At 50.8% G+C, this 22,336-nt stretch overlaps 1 protein-coding gene and 1 pseudogene across 4 annotated transcripts in view; one reads left to right on the forward strand and one right to left on the reverse strand.

The window, feature by feature from the left end:
- Positions 1–8,446: 8,446 nt before the first annotated feature.
- LOC112313605 (cytidine monophosphate-N-acetylneuraminic acid hydroxylase) overlaps positions 8,447–22,336 on the forward strand; it is a 41,757-nt gene continuing 27,867 nt past the window's right edge. Inside the window, exons 1-3 of one of the 4 annotated variants that reach the window (XM_053915577.2) lie at positions 8,447–8,812; positions 14,035–14,083; positions 21,526–21,729. In XM_053915577.2, coding sequence (XP_053771552.1) covers positions 14,073–14,083; positions 21,526–21,729 — 215 coding nt within the window. In that variant the 5' untranslated portion in view covers positions 8,447–8,812; positions 14,035–14,072. Of the gene's footprint in view, positions 8,813–13,556; positions 13,573–14,034; positions 14,084–15,567; positions 15,827–21,058; positions 21,351–21,525; positions 21,730–22,336 lie in introns of those variants that run through there. The other 3 variants (XM_053915578.2, XM_053915576.2, XM_053915579.2) reach the window with 3 other exon arrangements.
- LOC112313832 (nascent polypeptide-associated complex subunit alpha pseudogene) lies at positions 16,639–17,656 on the reverse strand (annotated as a pseudogene).

Raw genomic sequence — 22,336 nt, forward strand, 5'->3', positions numbered from 1 at the left:
AAAATGACCTTGCCTCACTAAGCTTCAGTTTCCTCTCAAGGAACCTATGGATAAGGATACAATTATCCCGGGGATTAAAGGAGACACGGTGGCGGCAGCTTAGGGTGGAGTCTGGCGCAGGCCACCGTCAATGCTTGGCCTGAAGGCAGGCTCCTGAGTCGCAGCCTCAAATGTTCTTCCAGCAGAAGAAAAGAGTGTCTGGAGTGGGGACGACTCCCGATTATTTCCGATGTTGAACAATTACAGGAAGAAGGGAGATATTTTAAGTAGATTATCTCACATACATTATAGTTCATAGTATTTATATTATTTAAAAATATCTCATACATTATGAATTAGATTCATAATGGATGCATACAATATATCCACGATAGTTCAACATGAAAATATCTAGTTTCTCACATTATAAAGCTAATGTGCACTTACTGTCAAAATCATTTAAATGATACAAAAATGTAAAAAGTAGGAAGTGAAATTCCTCTGTAATAATCATCCAAGATTCGGGGCTTATCTTTTCTGATTTCTTTTCTTTTTTTTAATCCTCACCCGAGGATGTTTACTGATTTGAGAGAGAGAGAAAGAGAGAGAGAGAGAGAGAAACACCAGCTGGTTGCCTTCTCTTACATGCCCTGACCAGGGATCGAACTCACAACCTAGGTCTGTGCCCTGACTGGGAATCAAACCCACAACCTTTTGGTGTATGGGATGATGCTCCAACCAACTGAGCCACCTGGCCAGGGCCTTTCCGATCTGTTTATGCATAAATAGAAACCCACAATCTTTAGGCAGAAAAGGCCCCCATTACTCTCATGGTTTCCTGCTATTTCACCAGTGGCTCTTGGTGCTCGGCATTTCCACGCTGTCACACACAGTGAGCCAATCATTTACGCATGTGGCTGGTTTCCCCTGTTTGGGCAGAACCAAGTCTGTTCGGCCGAGACCCTTCGGATGGCTACCGGGGTTTGTTGTGAACTGAATTACCCTAAACAATGCCACCACCATAAATAAACTACATGTTAGAGAACAGTAGCTGCTTTCTCCACTCCTTTAGAAGAAATAATAAAAGCTTTTTTAAAAAGGCCTAATAGCCCTGAAATACTTTGCAAGACAGGCCTCCTGGACCTACAGGGTGGGCTGAGGGGTCTCAGTCACCCCAGGCTGCACCCAGCACCACGGCCCAGAAGTGGGGGACCACCAGCCAATCAGAACCTAACTTCTGAAAGAAAACAGAAATGGCCCTGGCTGTCCGGTAGCTCAGTGGGTCACAGCATTTTCTGGACGCACCAAGGCTGTGGGTTTGATCCCCAGTCAGGGCACATGCCTGGGTTGTAGGCCAGATCCCCAGTAGGGGGCGCTCGAGGGGCAACCACAATGACTCAGAAATACTGGCTTTAGAAATGAAACTACCAAAAATGAGTTTCAGAACTATGAGAACTGGCGGCATTCTTAGGAGAACTCACTTTGATGTTTCCCTCCCTCCCCCTCCCCAAAAGTAAATAAGTAAAATCTTTAAAAAGAAAAGAACAACTAAGCTGTGATGACTTTTTTCTACTGGGCAGAAGGAAGTTTGGAACGAACTCAGGGGTGGGAAGGCAGAACTTTATCTGGGTTGGCTGATTATATTAAAGGCATTTTTCCCCCTCTGGCCTTATTCCAGGGACGAGGCATTTTATTTTAAAGTTATTGACTCATGGGAGGAGAAGAAACCAAACCAGGACATAAGCTTTTAATTAGAAAGATTTTTACAAAATAATAAACAGAAACCATTAACTTTTAAAATTCAGGAATGAAATCCCAAAATTTGAATCACTAAGTAATTGTGATAATAATGAGTGAGAAACACACATGCCCAAATTAATACGCTGCAAAGCACGACACGCACGGCGGGGGCAGAGGTGAAATTAGAGGTTGAAGGTGAGAGAAATTAACCCTGAAGGGGGTGTCAGCGAGGCGGCATGTGAGAGCGTGCTGTGTGAAGTCAGTAGACTACTTCTGCAATTACTGGCTGCGTGACCTTGCACTTTAACGTCCCTGAGCACATTACAGGTAAAAATCGTCACGTCTGACTACAGCTTAGCTGGAAAAAAAAAAAAAACCTGACATGAATGATGTCATTCTTAGCACACTGATTAGAAGTAACATAACAGTGTGTAATATTTATTAACACTAGCTGCATATTTATTCATTCATTCTTCAAAGAAATAATAATAACTTGATGTCTTTGAGTGAGAAAAAAATCATCTTTTTGGGGGGGGTGCTGACCAGCATTCCTTTCCTCTCCCTAACAGCACCGCCCTCTCAAAAACTTGCCCCCTCCCTCGGCTCGCGCCCAGCTGCCTCTCCCTCCACAAGCTCCTTCCTCTTGTGACCTTGGCAGAGCAAGGTCTCTGCCCAGAGTCTGGCCAGGCCCTTCCTGGCAGGAAACCCATCCCATGGCCTCTGCAGCCGCCCGGTTCTGCCCACGTCCAAGGCCGGTTCTGAGCTTGCCTGTTCATCTTCAGACCTCTCCATTTCTGCACAAGAACTCTGTTTTGTAGGAGCCAGCCAGAGCCACGTGAGAACTCCGTTAGTAAGCTAACACTGATTCCTCTTTTCCAAATTATGGCCAATTCAGGGCCCCTGCAGAGAAGCTGTGGCCAGAAAGAGGAAGGGAAGCGAGTAAGGGGCAGCTGGAGGAAGAGCAGAGACAGGCTTGCATGCCTGAGTTCAGCAGAAACTCAGATGAGGAAGACGGAGAGGCAGAGGAAGAAAGGCCCAGTTTTCCCCCTGTTCATCCCCTCTCCCAGCTTCCTGCCAGGGCCTCTAGTTCAGATCCAACCCTTCCTTCCAGAGGCCCCCAGCCGCCAGGGCCCGTCTGCCACTCCACAGGCACGTCCGCCCACAAGGCTCCTGTCCCTCCACCAAGTGCTCCTGTCTCTCCCGCAACCCGCCCCTGCTCCCCACGGGAGGGACTGTGCCACCCTCGCTGCCTGTCACCCCAGACCCGCATCGCATTGCCCGTGTCCCTCTCTCTGAGAGTCGTCAAGTGGAGAGGTCCGGGGTATGGCCTGAGGCAGAAAGGCTCATGTCCTTGCTCAGAAGGACTCTTTTTAAAACGCAGGTTAGGTCTGTGACGTACAGTGACTGCTCCTCGGGGAGCCAGGCGTGCATGGAACTTCCCAGCACACAACGAACCTCAGCGGCTGCTGAGTTCTCCGAAGGGCGCTGCCAGTCCACATAGTTCTGAGACCCGTGTGGGTAGTTTCAGCGTCTGAAGCCGGGATTCTGCGTCAGTGACTGCGTGCTGAGTGTCTTTGTTTTGAGATCTGTGTCTTGAGCTGCGTGACTCCAGCCAGCAGTTCTCTTCTGGTTCATCTGATCTGCCTGAGGCGGAAGCCAGGGAGGCTGCTGGTAAACTGGTCGGCGTCTCTGTCCCACAAACCAGGGGCCGAGCACGTACAGAGTAACCGCTGCGCGGGCGGCAAGGAGTTAAGGCTAAACAACCACTTTTTCAATGACTGGATTTTGCTGTGTATAATGCGTACTTTTTTGCCCAAATTTTTGACAGGAAAAATAAGGATGCACATTATATATGGGTGATGCTAATTCTGTATCTATATAAATGTTTTTAATTCTTTCATTCGTGTTTATGCGTTAAACTCTAGAAAACAATAACAAAATCCGTATGCAAACTCATACCCTGGAACACAATAATCAGTTTTGTTTCTAAATAGAAATAAATGAAAAATTGAATTAAAAACTGAAAACGAAAGATGTTTCTCCTGAAAGTTTGGGCCAAAAAAGTGGGTGCACGTTATGCATGGGAGCATCATACCCGGCAAAATACGGCAGTGTCTGGGGGGTGCCTACCGTGAGCCAGGCGTTACTGTAAGCACTGTGGGTACAGAGGTGAGGAACATAAAGTCCCTTCTCTTCTGGAGCCTGTCCCAGTGGGACAGAGAGACGGGAACACACGTACAAATGTGATGTCACATCCCGACGCACACTGTGAAGGGAAATAAGCAGGGCATGCAGACACTCCTAGGGCTGCTACTGACGGTCACTTATTAATCTACGGTGTGGCCCCCGTAGGCCCAGAAGCTTAATATTCCTATGTAGAGAGGGCACCTTCTTCCCTATGATAGCTGTGGAAACGTGGACTTAAAGAGGTGGAGGCCATTGAGCCAGACTGTGGAGGAGGCAGATTCGAACTGTCTTCTTGCTTCCCTTTGTCTCCTGCCTCTCCACCTCTTCTATCTTCTGCTCCTCCCCTGCCCCCTCACTTCCAAAGCATGGGACCCTAACATGGTGAGGGAGGCACAGGAGAAAGACGGAAGTCACACCGCCACGCAGAGAATGGGTTCATTCTTAGTGACAAGGCCCTGCCACGTGCCCTGCCTGTACCTCGTGCCTCCTCCCTCTGGCAGACAGGAGCCCCTGCCACCTGGGGCAGCTCCCGGGGTCACATGATGGAGTGCGGGTAAGGTGGTGAGCATATTGGGGTGTCCCTAGTCCTCACCATGTGTTCTATCATCACATAGAATGGACGGCAGATGCTGAGGGGCTGACAAATACCTGGGATTCGGAGCACCTTATCGGGGGGCAGGGGCCCCTGGTTACGTGGGAGAGACTTGGGGCCACCAAGGCTGAGGGCTCCAGCTTCTCATTTGCCCCCGACAGGCCCTGGATGCAGGTATAATGTGGGAAGAAAGTGTCCATTTAACAAAACCAGACGGTTTTCGAGAAGTCCTCAGCAGGGAAGTACAGGTGGCTCTTTGATTGGTGAGGTGACTCAGCTTGAGGCTCCCACAGTGGTTGAAGCTCAAAAAGCCCTGCAGGACTTTTGGAGAACACAAAGCCCCCAGGTGGAAATTTTCCCAGTGGGGACATTTTGAGGATGGCAGTGGGAAGGGGGCAGATCACAGCTTCATCTCCCCTAGACCTGCCATCAGCATCCACCGAACAAAATTTCCCTCATCTCACTTCCCTCTCTCCTTTCGTCCCCGGGGAAGGGCCCTCTGAGGCATTGGGAGCACAGAGAAGGGGAAAAAAGTGACTTTGTCCTTGATGGGACGTAAGGGGGCCTGGTGACGCCTGCTTGCTCCAAACTCTTTCTCACCACGTCTGCCATCGGTCGGCACCACTGCAAACCTTCCCGTGCAGAGCGAAGGTGCCTCTGGAGGCTCCAGCCACCACGACATCACATCACATCACACTGGAGAGCGAGTGGATGGAGAAGGGAAGACGGGGGGCAAGAGGGAAGGAAAGAGGATGGAGCTGGGACCGCTGAGCAGATGCTCAGTGGAGTCTCTCCAGTCAGGTGGACAAAGCCTGGTTTGTCCGGGGTTCTCGTCGCCGTTGGGTGTGTGCACAACATAAGGCACTTTCTGTCCTAGTGTTCTGGCATGTTCTGTTACACTTACAGGTTTGGCTTGCTAACTGTGATGTGCACACCCTCTTCATCCTCCCTGATTAGAACACATTCTTACCTGCTCGTTCTCTCAGTTACTGAGAGAAGTCTTTAAAAAGCTATGATGATTTTGAACTTGCCTTTTACTCCTCATAGTTTTGTCACTATATCTGAGGCCGTTACCAGCGCGTGTAGCTCTAAAATAATTATGGTTTCTGATGAACTGAGCCGTTTATCTTTATGGAACAACTACCTCTGGCAACGGTTTGCTGCTTAAAACAGGCTTCCTGTACGGTTAACTCTTCCGTACAGGCTCCCCACGGGCTCTCCTCAGATTTCTGCTGTCTGATTTCAGGGTCTGTCGTCTCCAGCAAGAGGGGCCCTTCGAGCATTCAGCCCTCTTCCTTCCCAGAAAGAGTCCTCGGGCTCTGGTAGCCTGCTTCTTTACCCTTCCTCCCCCTCGAGGAAGAACGTGTCTCAGTGCACTGCCATTCAGGACGTTGGTTTCCTGTGACTGAGTTCTTGACGTTAAACGGGGGGGTGCCAGGCTTCCATAGACAAGTACAGGGTGAGGCACAATTAGGTTTACAGTTGTGAGTATGTGAAACTGGTTATTCTTGTATTATTATTATCTATGGGTTATTGTATTGTTTTCCATACAAACAGCTGCCAAACTCCTTTTGCCCCATCCCGTGTGCAGCAAGCAACGCTACAGTAGGGTTTCGGGTCAGTTTTTAAAGAGGGCGTCACAAACCTCAGCCACCAACTTGAAACTACCCAGGCCACTTTACATTTTCCTATTTTTACCTTTCATTTGCCTTCCATCTTCATTTCTGTTCTGGTAACCTTCTTCCAAAACTAAAATCACACAAATAACTCAGGGGGTGTGTGACTGGTTGCCCTACCCCCACCCCCACAGGTATGTCCACCCAGAGCTGCTGACAGCAACTTAGTATGGGAATCAGGTCTGAGCAGAGGTTGAAGTTTTTAAAGAGGAGATCATTCTGGGCAATCCCAGTGTCCCCAGATCCAACGGCAGATGTCTTTATAAGACGAGGAAGAGACAGAGACACGAGAGGACAAACACAGAGAAGGTGACGCGAAAGTAGAGACTGAGGTGATGGCCCTACAAGCCAAGGCACGCAAGGGTGACCGGCGCTGGAGCCAGGACAGAGGCAGGGTCCCCAGAAGGAGTAGCCAAGTCTGCCGACACCTTGGTTTCTGACTTTTGCCCTCCAGAACTGGGGAGAGAGAGAGAGAGAGAGAGAGAGAGAGAGAGAGAGAGAGAGAACAATTTCCTTAATTCCTATGAACTCATTCTTTTAATTTCCAAACTGGAAAGTACTTGGTCAGATGCTCCCCACCAGAAAAATGCAATCATTAAGCTGGACCTGCTGGAGAGGTTAGGAGTAACACCTGTCTCTAGAGTCTGCTTCTGGCGACTAATAGGTATTGCGGCTGCCCTAGAAATATCCTAAGAAAAGTCACTTCCCTTGTATTTATGATGACCTCTGAAGCGGCTGCCCACACACACAGTCAGCGTGTTCCTCTGAACACTTCCTTGGTACCTGAGACGCTTGCCGGGGAGACGGGCGGCTGGAAACACCTGTGCTGTGTGGCAGGCTCTCACCCCAAGGGTGAGCCCGAACACCCTTGACCACTTGAGCGGGACACCGCCTTCCCGCAAGCTCCTCTCATCTTGTGTCAGTCAATGCCGCACAGACTTCATTGTGTTTAGCTCCAGAAGGATATATGGATGGGGTGGGGGGAGTCGTCTCACAATGCCACAGTTAATTCCCTGTTGGGAAGCGCCCTGCCTGGTTTCAGAAGCTGTAAACCCCCATGGCTTAGGCTGAGTCAGAGACCTTGGGACCATAAGCCATTAGGAGACAAAGCTTATCTCCCTGGCAGGGACGCCATCTCTGCCCACTTTACTTTACCCTGCTTTGCCCTGAACCTGACCAGTTAGCCAATGACGGGTAAGATTCCTCAAGGGAGGGACAACCTAAGACAGGCATGGTCACGAAGAGGCCCTCAGGGAAGAATTAGGGAGCTATAGAAAAAGGGGGTGATGGACCCTCGCCCCTCGGCTTTGACATAGCCTGAGTCCTCATTCTGTCTGCAAGAAGTCTCCTAATCTCTTGGCTGCCTTACTTCCCCTGCCTGACTTCAGCCTGAAACAATGACAGAAGGCGGTGGAAAAGGGCAGATTCCCCTGGGAATCAGGCCTAAGAAAGAATGCATGAAATCCTGTGAAACCTGCTTTGTTTATACCCTCAGCTTAAATGATAAGGGTCCAGGCCTGAAATGAGTTTGTTTCCCAAAGTTTTATAGCCCTTTAACTAACTGACCCTAACTCAGAATAAGCCCTCAAAGTTCTCTATATGTTATCCATTGTTTGACCCTTACTGCCTGACAATGATTGATGAGCTTTACCTGAATTCCTGTGCAAAATGAACCTAATAAAAGCCCATGGAGGAAAAGGCTCTTGGCCCTTCCCCTTTGAGAGATCGGCTACCTCTCCTCCCCAAGCAGATCATGTCTTGGTAGATTATTCTCATCTGTGGTGGATGGGGGACTCTGCGGGCGGAGCCCCCCCACAATTCCCGATTCTGGAAATTATATTTACACATACACAATATTTACCCCTTTTCAACGGAAAGCCTTGCCTCTCCGTGTGTGCCTGAGAAATGAAGTTCTGCAGATAAAACTGAAAGAGGCTCACAGACACACGGAGAGGACAGGTGGTGGTCCCCGGGTGGTGTGGTGGGGCAGGGTGGGCGGTGTCAGGAGCCGGCAGTTATAAAACAGTAACAAGAAAGTAAACACAGCACAGGAAGTACGGTCAACGATATTGTCCGAGCTATGTCGGGGCCAGCTGTGGTCCTGGGCATATCGGGGGATCAATATGCCCAGTAAATGATTGTCCAACCCTAAGCTGTACACCCGAAACTGGTGCAAAATAAAATAAAAACAGTGGGTCCTTGCCTTGTGCCCCAGTTTAAAGGGTCAGTCAAGAGACACTGGTCTTGAACTTGAACGGAAGGAGAAGGCGATCCAAGAGAGCCAGCCTCACATTGTTCCTGCTCCTTGGGGCTCCACTTCTGCCACAAAAAGCCTCTACCCGCCATGCCCCACTTCCCTCTTTCCAGAGATGGCAGGGCAGGTCTGTGTTGCCAATTTACGTCACTGCTGAACTCCGGTCCCCAATACAGGGAGACTGGCATCAACCCTAGGGGGGCCACGGCCACCCCAGCAGGCGTGTGTGACTGTGCAAGTCAGCATGGGAACCTCCCGCCCCACAGGAGCCGAGTGTCACAACAGAGGAGGAAAACGCATGTCCCTTCCCGTCCAGCGTGTTTCAGTGCCTGCGCGCCACCGGGAGAGGCCCCTGCTGTGCTGTCAGGAGGGAAACTGAGTCAGGTAATGTGCCTTTTGGAGGTTGGCCTGCGTGGAAAATAGTCATATGAATCCATTTAGCCGTAAATGTGGACTTTTTCTATCCACAAGATAAAACTTTACAGGATGGCTCACAGTTCGTGATCACGGATTCTGCTGGTGTGAACACAGCCCGGCCCCGCGGTTTGTGTGACGAATGCACAGATGTCTTTGGCCGGCCTTTCACCTTCAACATACCTGTGCTGCCTCTGCAACAAAGCTCTCGCGGACCCCGGGGCGCTGGGTCGGGCTTTTTCATCCCCTCCGCTAGTTCCGGTCTCTTCTTTGGCATATTTAGTTAGACTCCTGACCTTGAGAACTTCTATCTGCCCTATTTTGTGCTCCCTGATTGCTTCCTCCTTTTCTTGCTCCCGTTTCTCTTTGTGCGCCTTCTTGTGGATTCTGTTCAAGTGCTTTAGGGTTCCGTCCTGGCTGGGGCCAGAGGCTGTTGAGTAGTTTTTTAAAAACATGACATGTGTAACATAGAACGTACCACCTTCACCCCTTTTGAGGGTGGAGTCCACGGCATTAAGCACACCTACAGGGTGGTGGAAACACGGCCACTGCTTCTAGAACTTGGTCATCATCTGGACAGAAACCACAGGGCCCGCTCAGCAACAACCCCCCCCAGGCCCCACTCCGCCCCTCGACTCCACGCACGCTCTGCCGCAAGTGGCCTATTCTAAGTGTCGCACGTGAGTGGGATTGTATATGACGTGACCTTGGGGTCTGGCGTATCTCACTTAGCATGATGTTTCAAGTTCATTCATGTTGTAGTATGACTGAATTTTTCTTTTTTATGGCAGAAGAACACTCCTATGTATTAGCGTGATATATGAATATTACACTTCGTACATATATATACATATATACGTCACATCTCGTCTACCCATTCATCTGTCGGTGGACACCGGGTTGTTCCCACTCGCGCTGTGATCAGTGCTGCTGTGAACGTTGGCCAGCGTCTGCTCCACATCAGGATGGACAAATACTCTCCGGAGGGTGAACCGCCCTGCAGGCCGGAGTTCCGGGGCATTGCCGCGCGCTGGGTCCCGTCGCGTTTATATTATAAAACTGTGGAATAACGACGGGGCTGCGAAGGCCAGAGGGAGGCAGTGTTTCCGAAAGAGGACAGCGGTCCACCATGCCAGACGCAGTGGGGAGGGGTGGGGGGTTTGCGATGTGGAGACGTGGCTGACTTGGGGAGAACCCTATGCTGGGGGGGGGGCAGGGTTGACATGCACTGGGAGTGGCTTGAGGGGTCAGTGGAAAGTAAGAAGAGAGGAGACAGACAGATAGACCGACTGACCGAGGGCGAATGCTGCTCCCCCAGATGTTTGGCTGTGTGGTGAAGAGAAGGGTCCTCTCTGGGAGGGAACAGGGAGTTAAGGACCATAGTTCCCCAGACGGGAGAGAACTGCCCATCTGTAAATGTGAAAGGGAAGGCGCAGGTCCAGAGGAATCAGGAGAGACCAGGAGATTGGCCAGAGGTCCCTGAGACGGTGGCCTGGAGGAGGACCTCTGGGACCAGATAGAGGACCTGGGCCCCTCCCCTGCTTCGCTGACATTTCCTGATGAGTGCCCGTCTCCTCCCCAGGACTGAATCTCAGTTGCTTTTAGGTCCCTGGCACCCAGTGTAGGACCTAATACCCACAGGGGCCCTGTGGGGGGGTTCCCCTTAAGGATGTAAACTAGGTGCCTCACCTCAGGGACACAGAGGGGTGGGGACTGACCTGAGAGTGGCCTGGGATTGGTGCTAAAGTGCCCGCAGGCTTTGGGAAGGCAGAGCGGCTGCCCACGGCTGGGCTGGCAGCTGCGCTGTTCAGGCCTGATGGGAAGACCTCGCTGGAGTCAGTCACAGGGGTCGGAGCGCACTGTGGGGAAGCTGTGCTGAACCCCTTCACCTGCAAGTGACGAGTGACTGAAAATAAACTCTCGCCCTCTTGGCTTCTACTGGGTCCAGAACAGTGATTTTCAACCCGTGAGCTGCAGGACATTTTAAAACATGCAGTACCTGGCTGTTTAGTCAGGGGCGCTGACCTCTTTTCCCTCAGACTGTCAGATAAAAAATAGGCCCTGGCTGGTGTGTGGCTCAGTGGATTAAGTGCTGGCCTGCTAACCAAAGAGTCGCCAGTTCGATTCCCAGTCAGGGCACATGTCTGGGTGCGCGAGAGGCAACCACACACTGATGTTTCTCTCCCTCTCTCTTTCTCCCTCCCTTCCCCTCTCTAAAAATAAACAAATAAAATCTTTTTAAAAAGTATATAAAGACAACAGCTAAGACAACAATACCCACATAGCATGAATGAATCAAAATCATACCTATCTTTTTTGCCAGATCGGCAAAAAATATAATGTGTTTTCTGGTGTCCCGCAGAATTCTAGTCATTAGCTTATGTGTGCCCTGAGATGATAAAAGGCTGAGACTCGCTGGTTAAGGAGGAAGCTGAATGACCCAACCTCTTTTCCAGGAGAAGAGACGGCACTCGCCCAGAGTCCCCTCTGTTCACAGGATGCAGCTGCCCACCCAGGCCAGGGACAGAATAACCCAGAGCTGACCTCTAACACTCTCTGTCCAGTCACTCTTACATCTTGTACAAATGTGGAAATCAAATTAATTCAGTAAGACAATTGCATTAGAAGGCTCCTTCTGTCCTGGGGAAGGATGGCATTGCTTTGATAAAGCAAATGTCATTTCCTACTTATTTGCTTTCCTGACATTTTTAAGTACTTTAGAAATGTTGGCCAACATTCCTTCCAGGAATGAGAAAACGAGACAGCAATGGCCTTTCCATGCTTGGAGGCTTCGAAGGACATGTGTCTCTGGTGACAGGAGCTGGCGCGTCTCTGTGTCTGAGGAGGGAGCGTGCTGAACCAATGTTTCCTCCGCATTCACTCGGAGCCCCGGGCCCAGCTCATCGTTAGGAGATAATGGGCAATAAAAGGGAGACAGGTCGCAGAACGCATCTGAGCCTCCCTAATGTAGCTCAGGGAGAGAGCTCTGTGCTTCCGGCTGCCAGGGCGCACCCAGAAAGGCGCAGAGCACATGGGAGGAGCCAGTGCACCCTCCTTAGATCAAAGCCAGATGGCAGGACGCGATGAGAGAGGCTCACCTGGGGCCCTCTGTCCCCCATCCCCGACTTCTGTTTGCGGTCTTGCATGCCCCAGTGTATGGCTGGGCTTCCAGGCGTTTCTGAGTTCAACCAGGAGCCTAAAAGAGCCCGGCCCTGTCCCTCTCCCCGCCCCCTCTGCCCTGTGGCCCCTCAACCCAGAGGAAGCTGCCTGGCAATTGGATTAGTCCCCACCATCCTCCATTGGCCATACCTGGGGAGGATCCAGCCCTGCGAGGTCCTGACCCTCGGGTTCCCTGGAACAGCCCTGGGGCCCTGCAGCCAGCCCTATCTCTACCTGAGGTGTGCTGCTTTGGAGACACAGAAGTGACACACAGAGAGTCTCTGTCATCAGCAGTGAGGCCAGGGAGCCTGGGACACGGGAGTGTCCAAGGTCAGGCGAGGGGCGCAGACACCAAACCAGAGCAGCGGGAGACCCAGGCAGGGTGGCCCTACCCTCCGACCTCCCGAGAGAAGAGCGTTCGTGGCAGTGGCAGGAGGGTCGGGAGGAATAAAGTCAGAAAGTGGGGAGGGGACCTCAGGGAAACAAGAAACTTGGCAGATGGATAGAAACACGCAGAGAGACTGGAACCTGGGAGATAGGATGGACGAGAGCAGACGTAGAGCTTGCCCCCCACGACCGCCAAGGCTGTGGCAGAGGCGGCTTTGCTCTCAGTGCCAGATCTGTTACGACTCCGGTGTCCAGGGAGTCCCCCCACTCCACCCCAGCCTGGATCTCTCTCATTTCTAAACAGAGGAACAGGTCCACCTGGGGGTAGATGTGGGTTCCCTCAGCGACTGTTGTGTCGGGGCTCAGCGTCTCCCCATGGTTTCCTTTTTCCTTCCCGAAAGCAGGCGCAAGTAGGATTTGTGAAATTGTAGGGAACGCACAGCCATACAACCTGCAGCGGAACGTGCAGCCTGGACAGTGCTGGTCCGGCTCCGGCCTCTCCCTTGGTGACCAGACTCCTTACTGCCCACTCCTGCCCCTGGATGTGGATTCACTCTGGGGGCTGCTTGCAGTGCCCAGGCCACCCCTGCGGGGGACCAGCCCACCTGGGCTGACCGTGTGCCCGCCCGCATCAGCGCAATTCTCCAGCCAAGACACGTGTGCTCTTCGTGGGGGCCCGCCATGTGGAAGCCCCGTGGGGAATACGAGACCTAGGCAACGCTCCCTTGGCTCCAGAAGCCGTGTCGCAAACAAGCCTCACGTGAACGCACCACCGCAGGGCACTCAGCATCACTCTGCCTTGTTTCCGAAGTGCCAGCCTGAGGGACACAGCTCTCCAGGAACTCGGGAGGAAGAAAAGTCAGCGAGGAAGGGAATAAGGGCCTTTCGTGAAGGCGGAAGGACCCGAGGTGAGGCGTTAAGACCAGGCAGGCAAACGAACATCAGAGCCCACTCCTTTGCTGTACTTGTGAAGCCACACTCGTGATCAGCCAAAAGACAGGGCACTGATCCCATCAGGGGACAGAAACCGAAAAGACTGCAGCCTTCTCGGGAGACCCAGGCTCGGACCCTGCACCGAGGCTGCTCAAGGCTCTAGGGATGGGAAGACGGAAACACCGCACACTGGAGGAGCCAGGAAAGCACAGGAAGCAAACTCCACATCCCAAAGGGAAAGATTCCACAAGGTCCTTTTCTTTGTAATCAAGCCATTATTCTTAATCCATTGACGGAGACAAAGTCTGCATGCACTTCCAGAAGAGGACAGAAAGCCGGGGGTGGGGGTGGGGGGGTAATAATTCCTCCTTAATGGTTTCTCATTTACCCCCACTCATCAGTCTACAAAGCACACCCCCCACACACACACACACATACACCCTAGTGCCGGCCGGGGGAGCTGCAGTTTATCAGAATTCACTGCGCGCAGATGGGTGGGGCTGGGAGGAAAGAGGTGGACAGATAGGAAAGGCACATCAGCGGCGAGCCTGGGCGCCCAAGGCCTGACGCACTGCTGCCCTGCCTGCCTCGCATCCAAAAAGGTCTCCTGACTTCACAGAAAGCAAATCAAATTTGCTACCAGCAAATAGCCTGCAGCCTAAGGATCCTTTAAAAGAGCACTTCAATCTCTCTGTGTTTCTACTTTCTCCAAGGAGCTGTTCCTGTGCTGTTTGGCCTCTTCCTACCTGGAATGGAGCAAAGGTACGGTTTAACATTTTTCCCACTGATTTGAGGATTGATATCTTTGCTGATCCGTCTTCACGCCGGTGAAAAGGTACCAGAACCGAGCGCTCTTGTGGGGAGGTAGGTGTTCAGCCCCATGCCCTGCTGGAGCCCCTCTCTCCAGCCCCTCACCAGAGACATCTTCCAGCAGATTGCCCTTATTTTCTCTGGCTTCCAGCAGAACTTCTTGTTTTGTGAGCTTCTTGTTTTCTGTCAATACCTCACCTGTTGCTTTGCCCAGGGCTCGGAAAGCTCTAGGACCAAGGACGATCCCTAAAGGATCAAGGGGCGGGGGGCAGTGCGGGGGCTGGAGGATGCAGGGCTTGGCGCTGAGGGCTGCTCTGCACTAACAGGTGCCCTGAGTTCGTGGTTCAAAAGTGCAGTGGGCCTTCCAGCTCCCGTCAGTAAGACACTCACCTCTTCGTGGGGCGCGTAAGACTCTGTGAGCCGGGCCGGAACTTGGAAACATCGACAGTGGTACCCATGACCCTCTAGACCTTTGCCGAATCACACTGGGGGGTCCTGTCTGTGGGATATTTAATTGTTAAAGTGTCGATGTAACATCCGGGTCAGCGCTACTTCGCAGTTCAACACGGAGCTGTCCTAGAGACAGCCTTGACGTGGCAGCGTGTCTAAGTCTCGGTCCACGACAAAGGCTTTGCAACGTCACCGTCAGGGGCCACTGACTGTGACATTCGCTTATTCATTCAGCAAGTAGGAACTGGAACCCTCGGGTGCCCTGGCTCTGGGGTGCAAGGGCAGACTCACGCAGGCACAGTTCCTTTCCTCGTGTGGTTTTCAGTTTTTTAGGGGGTACAGATGTTAATTAATCTTGTCATGACAATACGAAGTCATATGAAGTTCACAGGAAAGAACAGTCAGGACCTGGTGCTACCGGAGTGTCTGTGGGGGGTGGGGAGGGTACGGCCGTCTCTGGCGCTCAGAGAAGATGCTGCTATCGCAGGGTGAGTGGGGCCTGTCCCTGCGCAGGGAGAAGGCGGGGGGCCGTGTGCTCCAGGCACAGCGTGGCGCTGGGAGGAAGTGAAAGGCCAGGTGGCATTCTGAGAATGAGCGCAGTTCACCAAGGAGCTGGAGGGAAAGACGGGGAGTCACCAGGTGTCAGCCCTGAGGCCATGCCAGAAACTTTGTTCTTTCTCCTCAGAGCAATGGAACGATAGGAATGCATTTTTGAGAGGTGGGAGGAAGGGCAATGGGGTAAAATCGTTTCTGAAATTCCCATTTTAAATGTTATTCTGGCCACCGTAGGAAAAGCGGATGAGAGAGAGTAGAGGCAGGGTGACCAGTGAGGGGTCGATGGCAGTGGTCCAGGGGGGAGGTGGTGGCAGCTTGGATGGCAGAGGGAGAGGGTCACGAGGTCCACGTGAGTGGGGACCCTGATGGATTTGAATGGGGGGGGTGGGAGTGGGAGGGGTCAGAGGTCATGGGAAGCGTCAGGAGGGGCATTTGAAGGTCCAGGGATGGGTGACGCATGCTGCCTTGAGTTGTGGACATGCCAAGGACCAGGTGTTCATCTGATACGGTCCGCCCTGCCCACTCATGTGTGCATCTGAGAGTCCTTTGCGTGCGGGGTGGGATCCCTCGGGCCAAGTGCCACAGGCAGAGCACTGAGCCTTGAGCAACAACGGTGTGTAGTGGCGAAGTAGGGGAAGGAAGAGTCCACACAGGAAGCAGAACGATGGCCGGAGACGCACGAGAAAACCAGTAAGCTGCTGGGGGACAAGGCGAGGCCGGGCTGTGGGGCCTGGAGAGGGGGCCGGCCGGGGGCCATGTGGGTGCTGAGACTGTTTTTAAACTAGGAGCTACTGGGATGGTTTAAAAGTCAATGCAATGCGGTGCCATTGGATTTCTATATCACTTGTGAAGTGACCACATGGTAAGAGTGCAGCATAAACCGGTGATTCCCCGGCACCGGTATCACTTCTCCCTGAAAGGCCTGGTGGAATTCAACAGGACCCTCCGCGCCTGGTGCTTTCTGCCTGGCAAGATGATCGGCTGTTTCTTCAGTCTACTGCACGGGCATAAGCCTATGCAGACTGTCCGTTCCTTCTTGGGTTTTTTCTGTCAACGCTTTAATTATTTAACTTCACTCTCTTCTTGCTTGTATGGTTTCTGAGAAGAATTCATGTTTAATTCTCACCTTTGTTCCCTGATAAATAAGAGGTTTTTTCCCCCTCTGGCTTCTTTCAAGATTTTTTCTTTACCTTCGATTTTCTGCAATTTCAGTGAGCTCAGCCTAGGTGTAGTTTTTGGGGGGCATTTATCATGCTTGGTGTTCTTGGATCTCTTTGGATCTGTGGGTTGGTACCCAACATTAAGTTGGGAGAAATTCTGAGCCACTATTGCCTCTCATATGTCTTCTGGTTTTCTCTCTGCGCTCCTGGCATTCTCATTACGCATTAAGTTATACCTTTGGTATTTGAACCACCATTCTTGAATATCCTGTTCCATTTTACTGGTGTGGGGGGGGGGTTCTCTTTGCTTTTCTTTTTCTTCCTTCCTTCCTTTCTTTTCTTTTATCCCACAAGAAGCCATAACTTTGTTGGTGATAGAAACAGTACAAATCTCAAACCAAGCTGCAGTAATTCTTTTGAAACACCACCACAAAGGTCCTCCTGTTCAGACGGGCACATCGTTAGTTCTGGGACCTCATTTACAGTATCATCGCTGCTGTTCCTCAGGGCTGGGACTGCCTTTGCTCTCCACATGTTTGCTTGTGACATTGACTGATCCTGTGTCCTTAACTCCCACACCAGCCTCTTCCTCTTCCCTTTCCTCTTGTGCAGTTGGAGTCTGTGGGTTTTCTTGAATGTTTGTGACAGCTTCACCTTGAACTTTGAATTTCTCAGTAGCTGCTAGCTGTGCCTGCTGAGATCAACCCTTGACCTTGGTTCCCCCCAAAACTACGTGGGTATCTGAAGCTGGGCTCTTGTAGACCTATGGCTTTATGATGACAAAGGGGATATTCTTAGGTGTCCAGACAGTGACCCTGGTAACCCCTGTAACCTGTCCAAGACCCAGTTTGGACATAGCCTTCCTTGTCTTCTTTTCGCTCTGGCTCCGTGTGGCTTTGCTGACTGGTTCCTCATCGCGTTCAGCGGCTGCCAGCTGGGCTGGTTGTGTGGCTGCCCTGTGTGGAATCTTGCTCCTCCAGTTCTCGTATTGCCCCATCACATCAGATTCTGCCCCAGGCCCTGTCTCAGCCCAGGGTTGTGACAGGTACAGCTCCGCAGTGGCGGTCTCTGCAGCTTCACCAGGCTTTTTGTTCAGGGAACACGGACACCAAATCTTTCTTCGCTTTTCAGTTGGGGAAGTTCCTACGGTCGGACCCTCAAGTTCAGAGAGTCTGTCCTCAGCCACATCAAAGGCATTCTTTATCTGTTATTAATACTATTATTATTATTATTATTATGTCTTTTTAATTCTTTCTTCAAATTTCCCTCTCTCTGCTATTTCTTGTCTGGTCTTGAATGTTGTCTGCGTTGCCTGTTCAAGCCCTTTGCATTTGGATAGTTTTTCCCATTCCTAACCTGATAATTCCAACATCCCTTCCAGATCTAAGTCTGATTCTGAAGCTTGCTGGGTCCCTCCAAACTGCGTTGTCTGCCCTTCAGTGTGCCTCATGCTGTTGGGTGGCCAGCTGGACACGCAGCGCTGAGTAAAAGGAACCCAGCGCTGGTCCCCGTGGAGGGTGCTGCTTGTAACTTTCCGCTTCAGGGCATGTGGTTCTCTGTACCCACCTGTTGTCCCTCCAGCCTGGGGAGCAGCTGTTTGCCCCATAAGCTCGGGTCTCTGATACGTGTAAGAAGAGTCATTGATTTTCAGTTTATCCAGTTTCTCATTTGTTATTAGGGCGGAGTTCCATGCCAGACCCCAAACTGCAAATCTACAGCCCTTCGTGCACTTAGTTCCCACCAAATACTACCCCGCTGTTTGCGCACACCACCCACTTACTGAAGGACATCTTGGTTTCTCCCAGGTTGGGCAATTATTAATAAAGCTGCTAGAAACATTCCCAGGCAGGTTTTTGTGCGGGATGTAAGTTTTACAATCAGTTGGATGAGTACCTTGCAGAGCGCTTGCTGGGTCACATGGTAAGACTACGTTAAGCTTTGTACGAAAGTGTGAAACTGGATTCCAAAGGGTCGCACCGTTTTCCTTCTCCTCGGCAGTGAAGCAGTTTCCGGAGCTCCCTGCCCTCGTCATCACTGAGCACTGCCAGGGCTGGGGTTTAGCCATTCTAACAGGTGTGCAGCGGTTTCTCAGTCTGTTTGGATTTTCCATTCCCTGATGACAAGTGATGTTGAGTATTTTTTGGACAGCTTTTGCCATCTGCCTACATTTTTTGGTTAATATTTACTTTACATTTTTCTTTAAAAAAAAAAAAAAAAAACCTCTCCGAAGGATACAAGCCTTTAGTGGTTGTGAGGTAAATGAACTCTGGGGTCTAACGCAGAGTGTGCTGACTGTAGTTAATCACACTGTACTGCGCCCTGAGGAGAGGTTGCTGAGAGAGTAAATCCTGAGTGTTCTCACCACACAAAAAAGAAAACAAGGAAGCGTGTGAGCTGATCAGAGGTTAATTAACCTGATTAACCAGTGGTAGTCATTTCCAAGGCACACACATCAAATCACTACACTGCACACGTTAAATGCATACAACTTTATTTGTCGATTATATTTCCATAAAGCCGGAGGAAAATATTTTAAATCAATAAAATTTAAAAACTGAACTACCATAGGATCCAGCAATCCCGTTGCTGGGTAGAAACACAAAGATTTGAAGCTAGGGGCTTGAACAAATGTCTGCATGCCCACGTTCATGGCCACGCCATTCACAGGGGCCGAGAGGTGGAAGCCGCGCAACTGTTTACTGGCTGATGGATGGAGACACAAAATGTGGTCCGCTCACACGATGGAGTAACACTCAGCCTTAAAAAGGAAGGAACCCCTGCCACCTGTTACCACAGGGCGAATCCCGAGGACGCTATACCTGGTGAAATAAGCTGATCACAAGGAGATAAAATAAGCTGATCACAAAGAGATAAACACTGCGTGGTCAGACTTCCGTGAGGTGGCTCATGTGCTCAAATTCACAGAAATGGAGAGTAGAATGGGGATTACCAAGGGCTGGGGGAAGTGGGCAATGAGTTATGGTTTAGTAGGCATGGTGTTTCGGTTCTGCAAAGGAAAAATTTTGGAAACTTGATGCACAATTATGTGAATATACTTAACGCGACTGAAGTGTACACTCCAAAATGGTTAATGTGGCAAAATTTTTGTGATATGTTTTTCTTTACCACAATTTCTTTTAGTTACATTTCTCTATAGCAAATTTGGAAATAAAATTACAACCACACTAATCACAACCGCAGCAAAAGCTATAAAAAATAAATAATCAAAACCATAATAAAGAATAGGGACCCCAAGAAAGAAAACACCTACTAAGAAGGGCTCCTGCTGGCTAACTGGGCTCAAATCAAAAAACCAAAAACAAAAATGCAGCCCAGCAGCCCTCTCTGCCCAGGGGCCTGCCCCGGCTGCGGGAGCGGCTGGCACTACGTGCCCCCCGGCAGCCCTCAGCGAGGACTTCCTGGAGTCCCGTTCCAACCAAGAGGACTGAGGCTTTCCCGTCTGATTGCTGGGAAGGCCTCAGCGATCGGTGCTGGTGTCGTAACCGTGTCAGTGCCCTTGGGGACACATTGCTGCAGGTTTGGGGGGACGATCGGGTCGGAAGGATACGAGCAGATGGGGGGTGACTAGAGCCGTGTAGCCCTTTAAGGCAGAGCCCAGCGCACCAGCCGCCACACAGAGGCTGTGTGGGGTTCTCTGGCTGTAAAAAGGCAAGTCTACGGCCCTGGCTGGTGCAGCTCAGTGGATTGAGTGCTGGCCTGTAAACCAAAGGGTCACTGGTTCAATTTCCAGTCAGGGCACATGGCTGGACTGCAGGCCAGGATCCCAGTAGGGGGCACATGAGAAACAGCCACACACTGATGTTTCTCTCCTTCTCTTCCTCCTCTTTCCCTCTCTCTCTAAAAATGAATACATAAAAATATTTTGAAAATTTAAAAAAAATTAAATAAAAAATTCATGAGGCTTACAGTGGGCTGCTTCCAATCAAATGAATTTTAAATGTGTTTTTGGAAACATTTCAAATCTGCTGTAAACAGAGTCACCAGGGACTTGGGCTTGAAAACAAAGAGAATGTGCATTGAGAAACTCATCGTCCTCAATACAGAGCTGGCTGGCCTCCTTATTGGTGTAAGGGTGGAACTAGCTTGCCTGGTGTTCTCTACCCTGGTGGGCTCTGAAAACTTATTTTTAATCCCCTGTTTGAAAAATCTGCAGTACTTCTAAAAATGAAAGTAAAAAGGCCGAAAATGTACTTGAGCTGCTAACCAACTTTAAGTTAACCCATGAGGACCACTCTGCTTTCGGTTTGGAGTGGAACAGAAAAGTCCCTACACCAGACTTCATACCAAAGATATGCAGAAAGATATTTTGAAACCTCTCATTGCAAAGGTTATATTGCCCCTGAGGGTCCGGAGTTGCATCAGAGTTTGTGCAGAAATTGGAGGCTGGGAAGTGTAACATATTTAGCTTCCTTGTAAAAAAAAATATGAAAAACCAAATGCTCATTTGCAGTTGGAGGTTTTTATAAATGATTCACATTCAGTGCAGTGGGAGGGTTCATTTGTTAAGTAGCTGCTCTGAAGACACGAGCTGGCAGACAGTGTGCTAAGTCGTGGGGACAGAAAAGTAGAGAAGACACAGTCTTTAAGAAGCTCCTGCAAGCCCTGACTGGTGTAGCTCAGTGGGTTGAGCGTTAACCTATATGCCAAAAGGCTGCCGGTTCGATTCCCCTTTCCGCTGTTGAGGCACCTCCCTGGGTTGGGGCCAATTAGTTGTTGCTCCTCCTCTCTTCTTCCCTCCCCTCCCCTAAAAATATTTAAAGCAGCTTAGAAACCTGTCCTCTGTGAGTGTTCTGCCCCATCTGCCCCACATGCAGGGACGGGGTCAGCCCTGATCACTGCGTTAGTTTCAGGACATCTGCATTGGGTTGGTGTGGTGGAGGGAGGAACTGAATCAACCAACGGAAATGACTGTGAACTGGCGTTCACATCCTCCCTCCACCAACTCCGGGAGTGAAAATGCAACAGAAACAAAAAGCAGCGACCATTCTTCCTAAGTAGCCAGGAGGAGGCTGGAGGGCACCGGCGATGGGCAGGCAAGTGACAGCACTTTGCTTGCCTGGGAAGGTGGACAGGGAGAGGGTGCCACCCCAAACCCGGCTAGGGGGAGGGAGAAGCTCGAACAGTATCTTCACTGAAAAAGAGATTGTCGGTTCTCTTAAAACCTTAACAGTCTGCATCTTTCCTCTCCAAACGTGTGCCTCCTCCTAGCATCGAGCAAAGAGCCGAGACCCTGCTGTGCCTGTCCCCTGCCGAAGTCTCCGACCTCCAGGAAGGAATCAATTTTTTCCGAAATAAGAGCACTGGCCAAGATTACATCTTCTATAAGAACAAGGGCCGCCTGAGGGCATGCAAGAACCTGTGCAAGCACCAAGGGGGCCTGTTCATCAGGGACATCGAGGACCTGGACGGCAGGTACCTGGGCTCTCTGCTCCCTCCCTGGGGACTGTCAGTGCCTGCCGTTCAGTTTGGCAGGAGATGTGCTCGTGGAGAAATCATCAGTGAGCCACTCAACAAGGCATTTCCCTAGCAAGTCCATAACTTTCATACACGTCTGCTTGGGGGAAGCTCACTGATCTCAAACTTTTAGGGCCTTTCCTTTCTTTTTTAAATTGGCAGATTTGATAAAAATCCTCATCTGTTTATTGATAAGAGAGAGAGAGAGAGAGAGAAACACGGATGTGAGAAACATCCATCAGTTGCCTCCTATACACGCCCCAACCAGGGATTGAACCTGCAACCTTGTGGTGTACAGGACAGCGCTCAACCAACTGAGCACCCAGCCAGGGCTAGGAGCTTCACTGAACTTTCTGAATTTTCCCCTAAGAATAGTAATTTAAAAATTATTCTTAGCTTGATAAGCAGGAGATGTTCCAGTGCACGTGGGTTCCCATGTGAGGGTGCCCTGGTACACTCACTTACCAGCTTTTTATTCACGAGATTCAAGGCTCCTTCAGGTTTTTTTTCCCCTCTCTCCTAGCAGACGGGCGGGGGGGCAGTCACTTTCCCAAACCCTGCTGGG

The sequence above is a fragment of the Desmodus rotundus genome, chromosome 12 (genome assembly GCF_022682495.2).
Source record: "Desmodus rotundus isolate HL8 chromosome 12, HLdesRot8A.1, whole genome shotgun sequence".
NCBI classification, from domain to species: domain Eukaryota; kingdom Metazoa; phylum Chordata; class Mammalia; order Chiroptera; family Phyllostomidae; genus Desmodus; species Desmodus rotundus.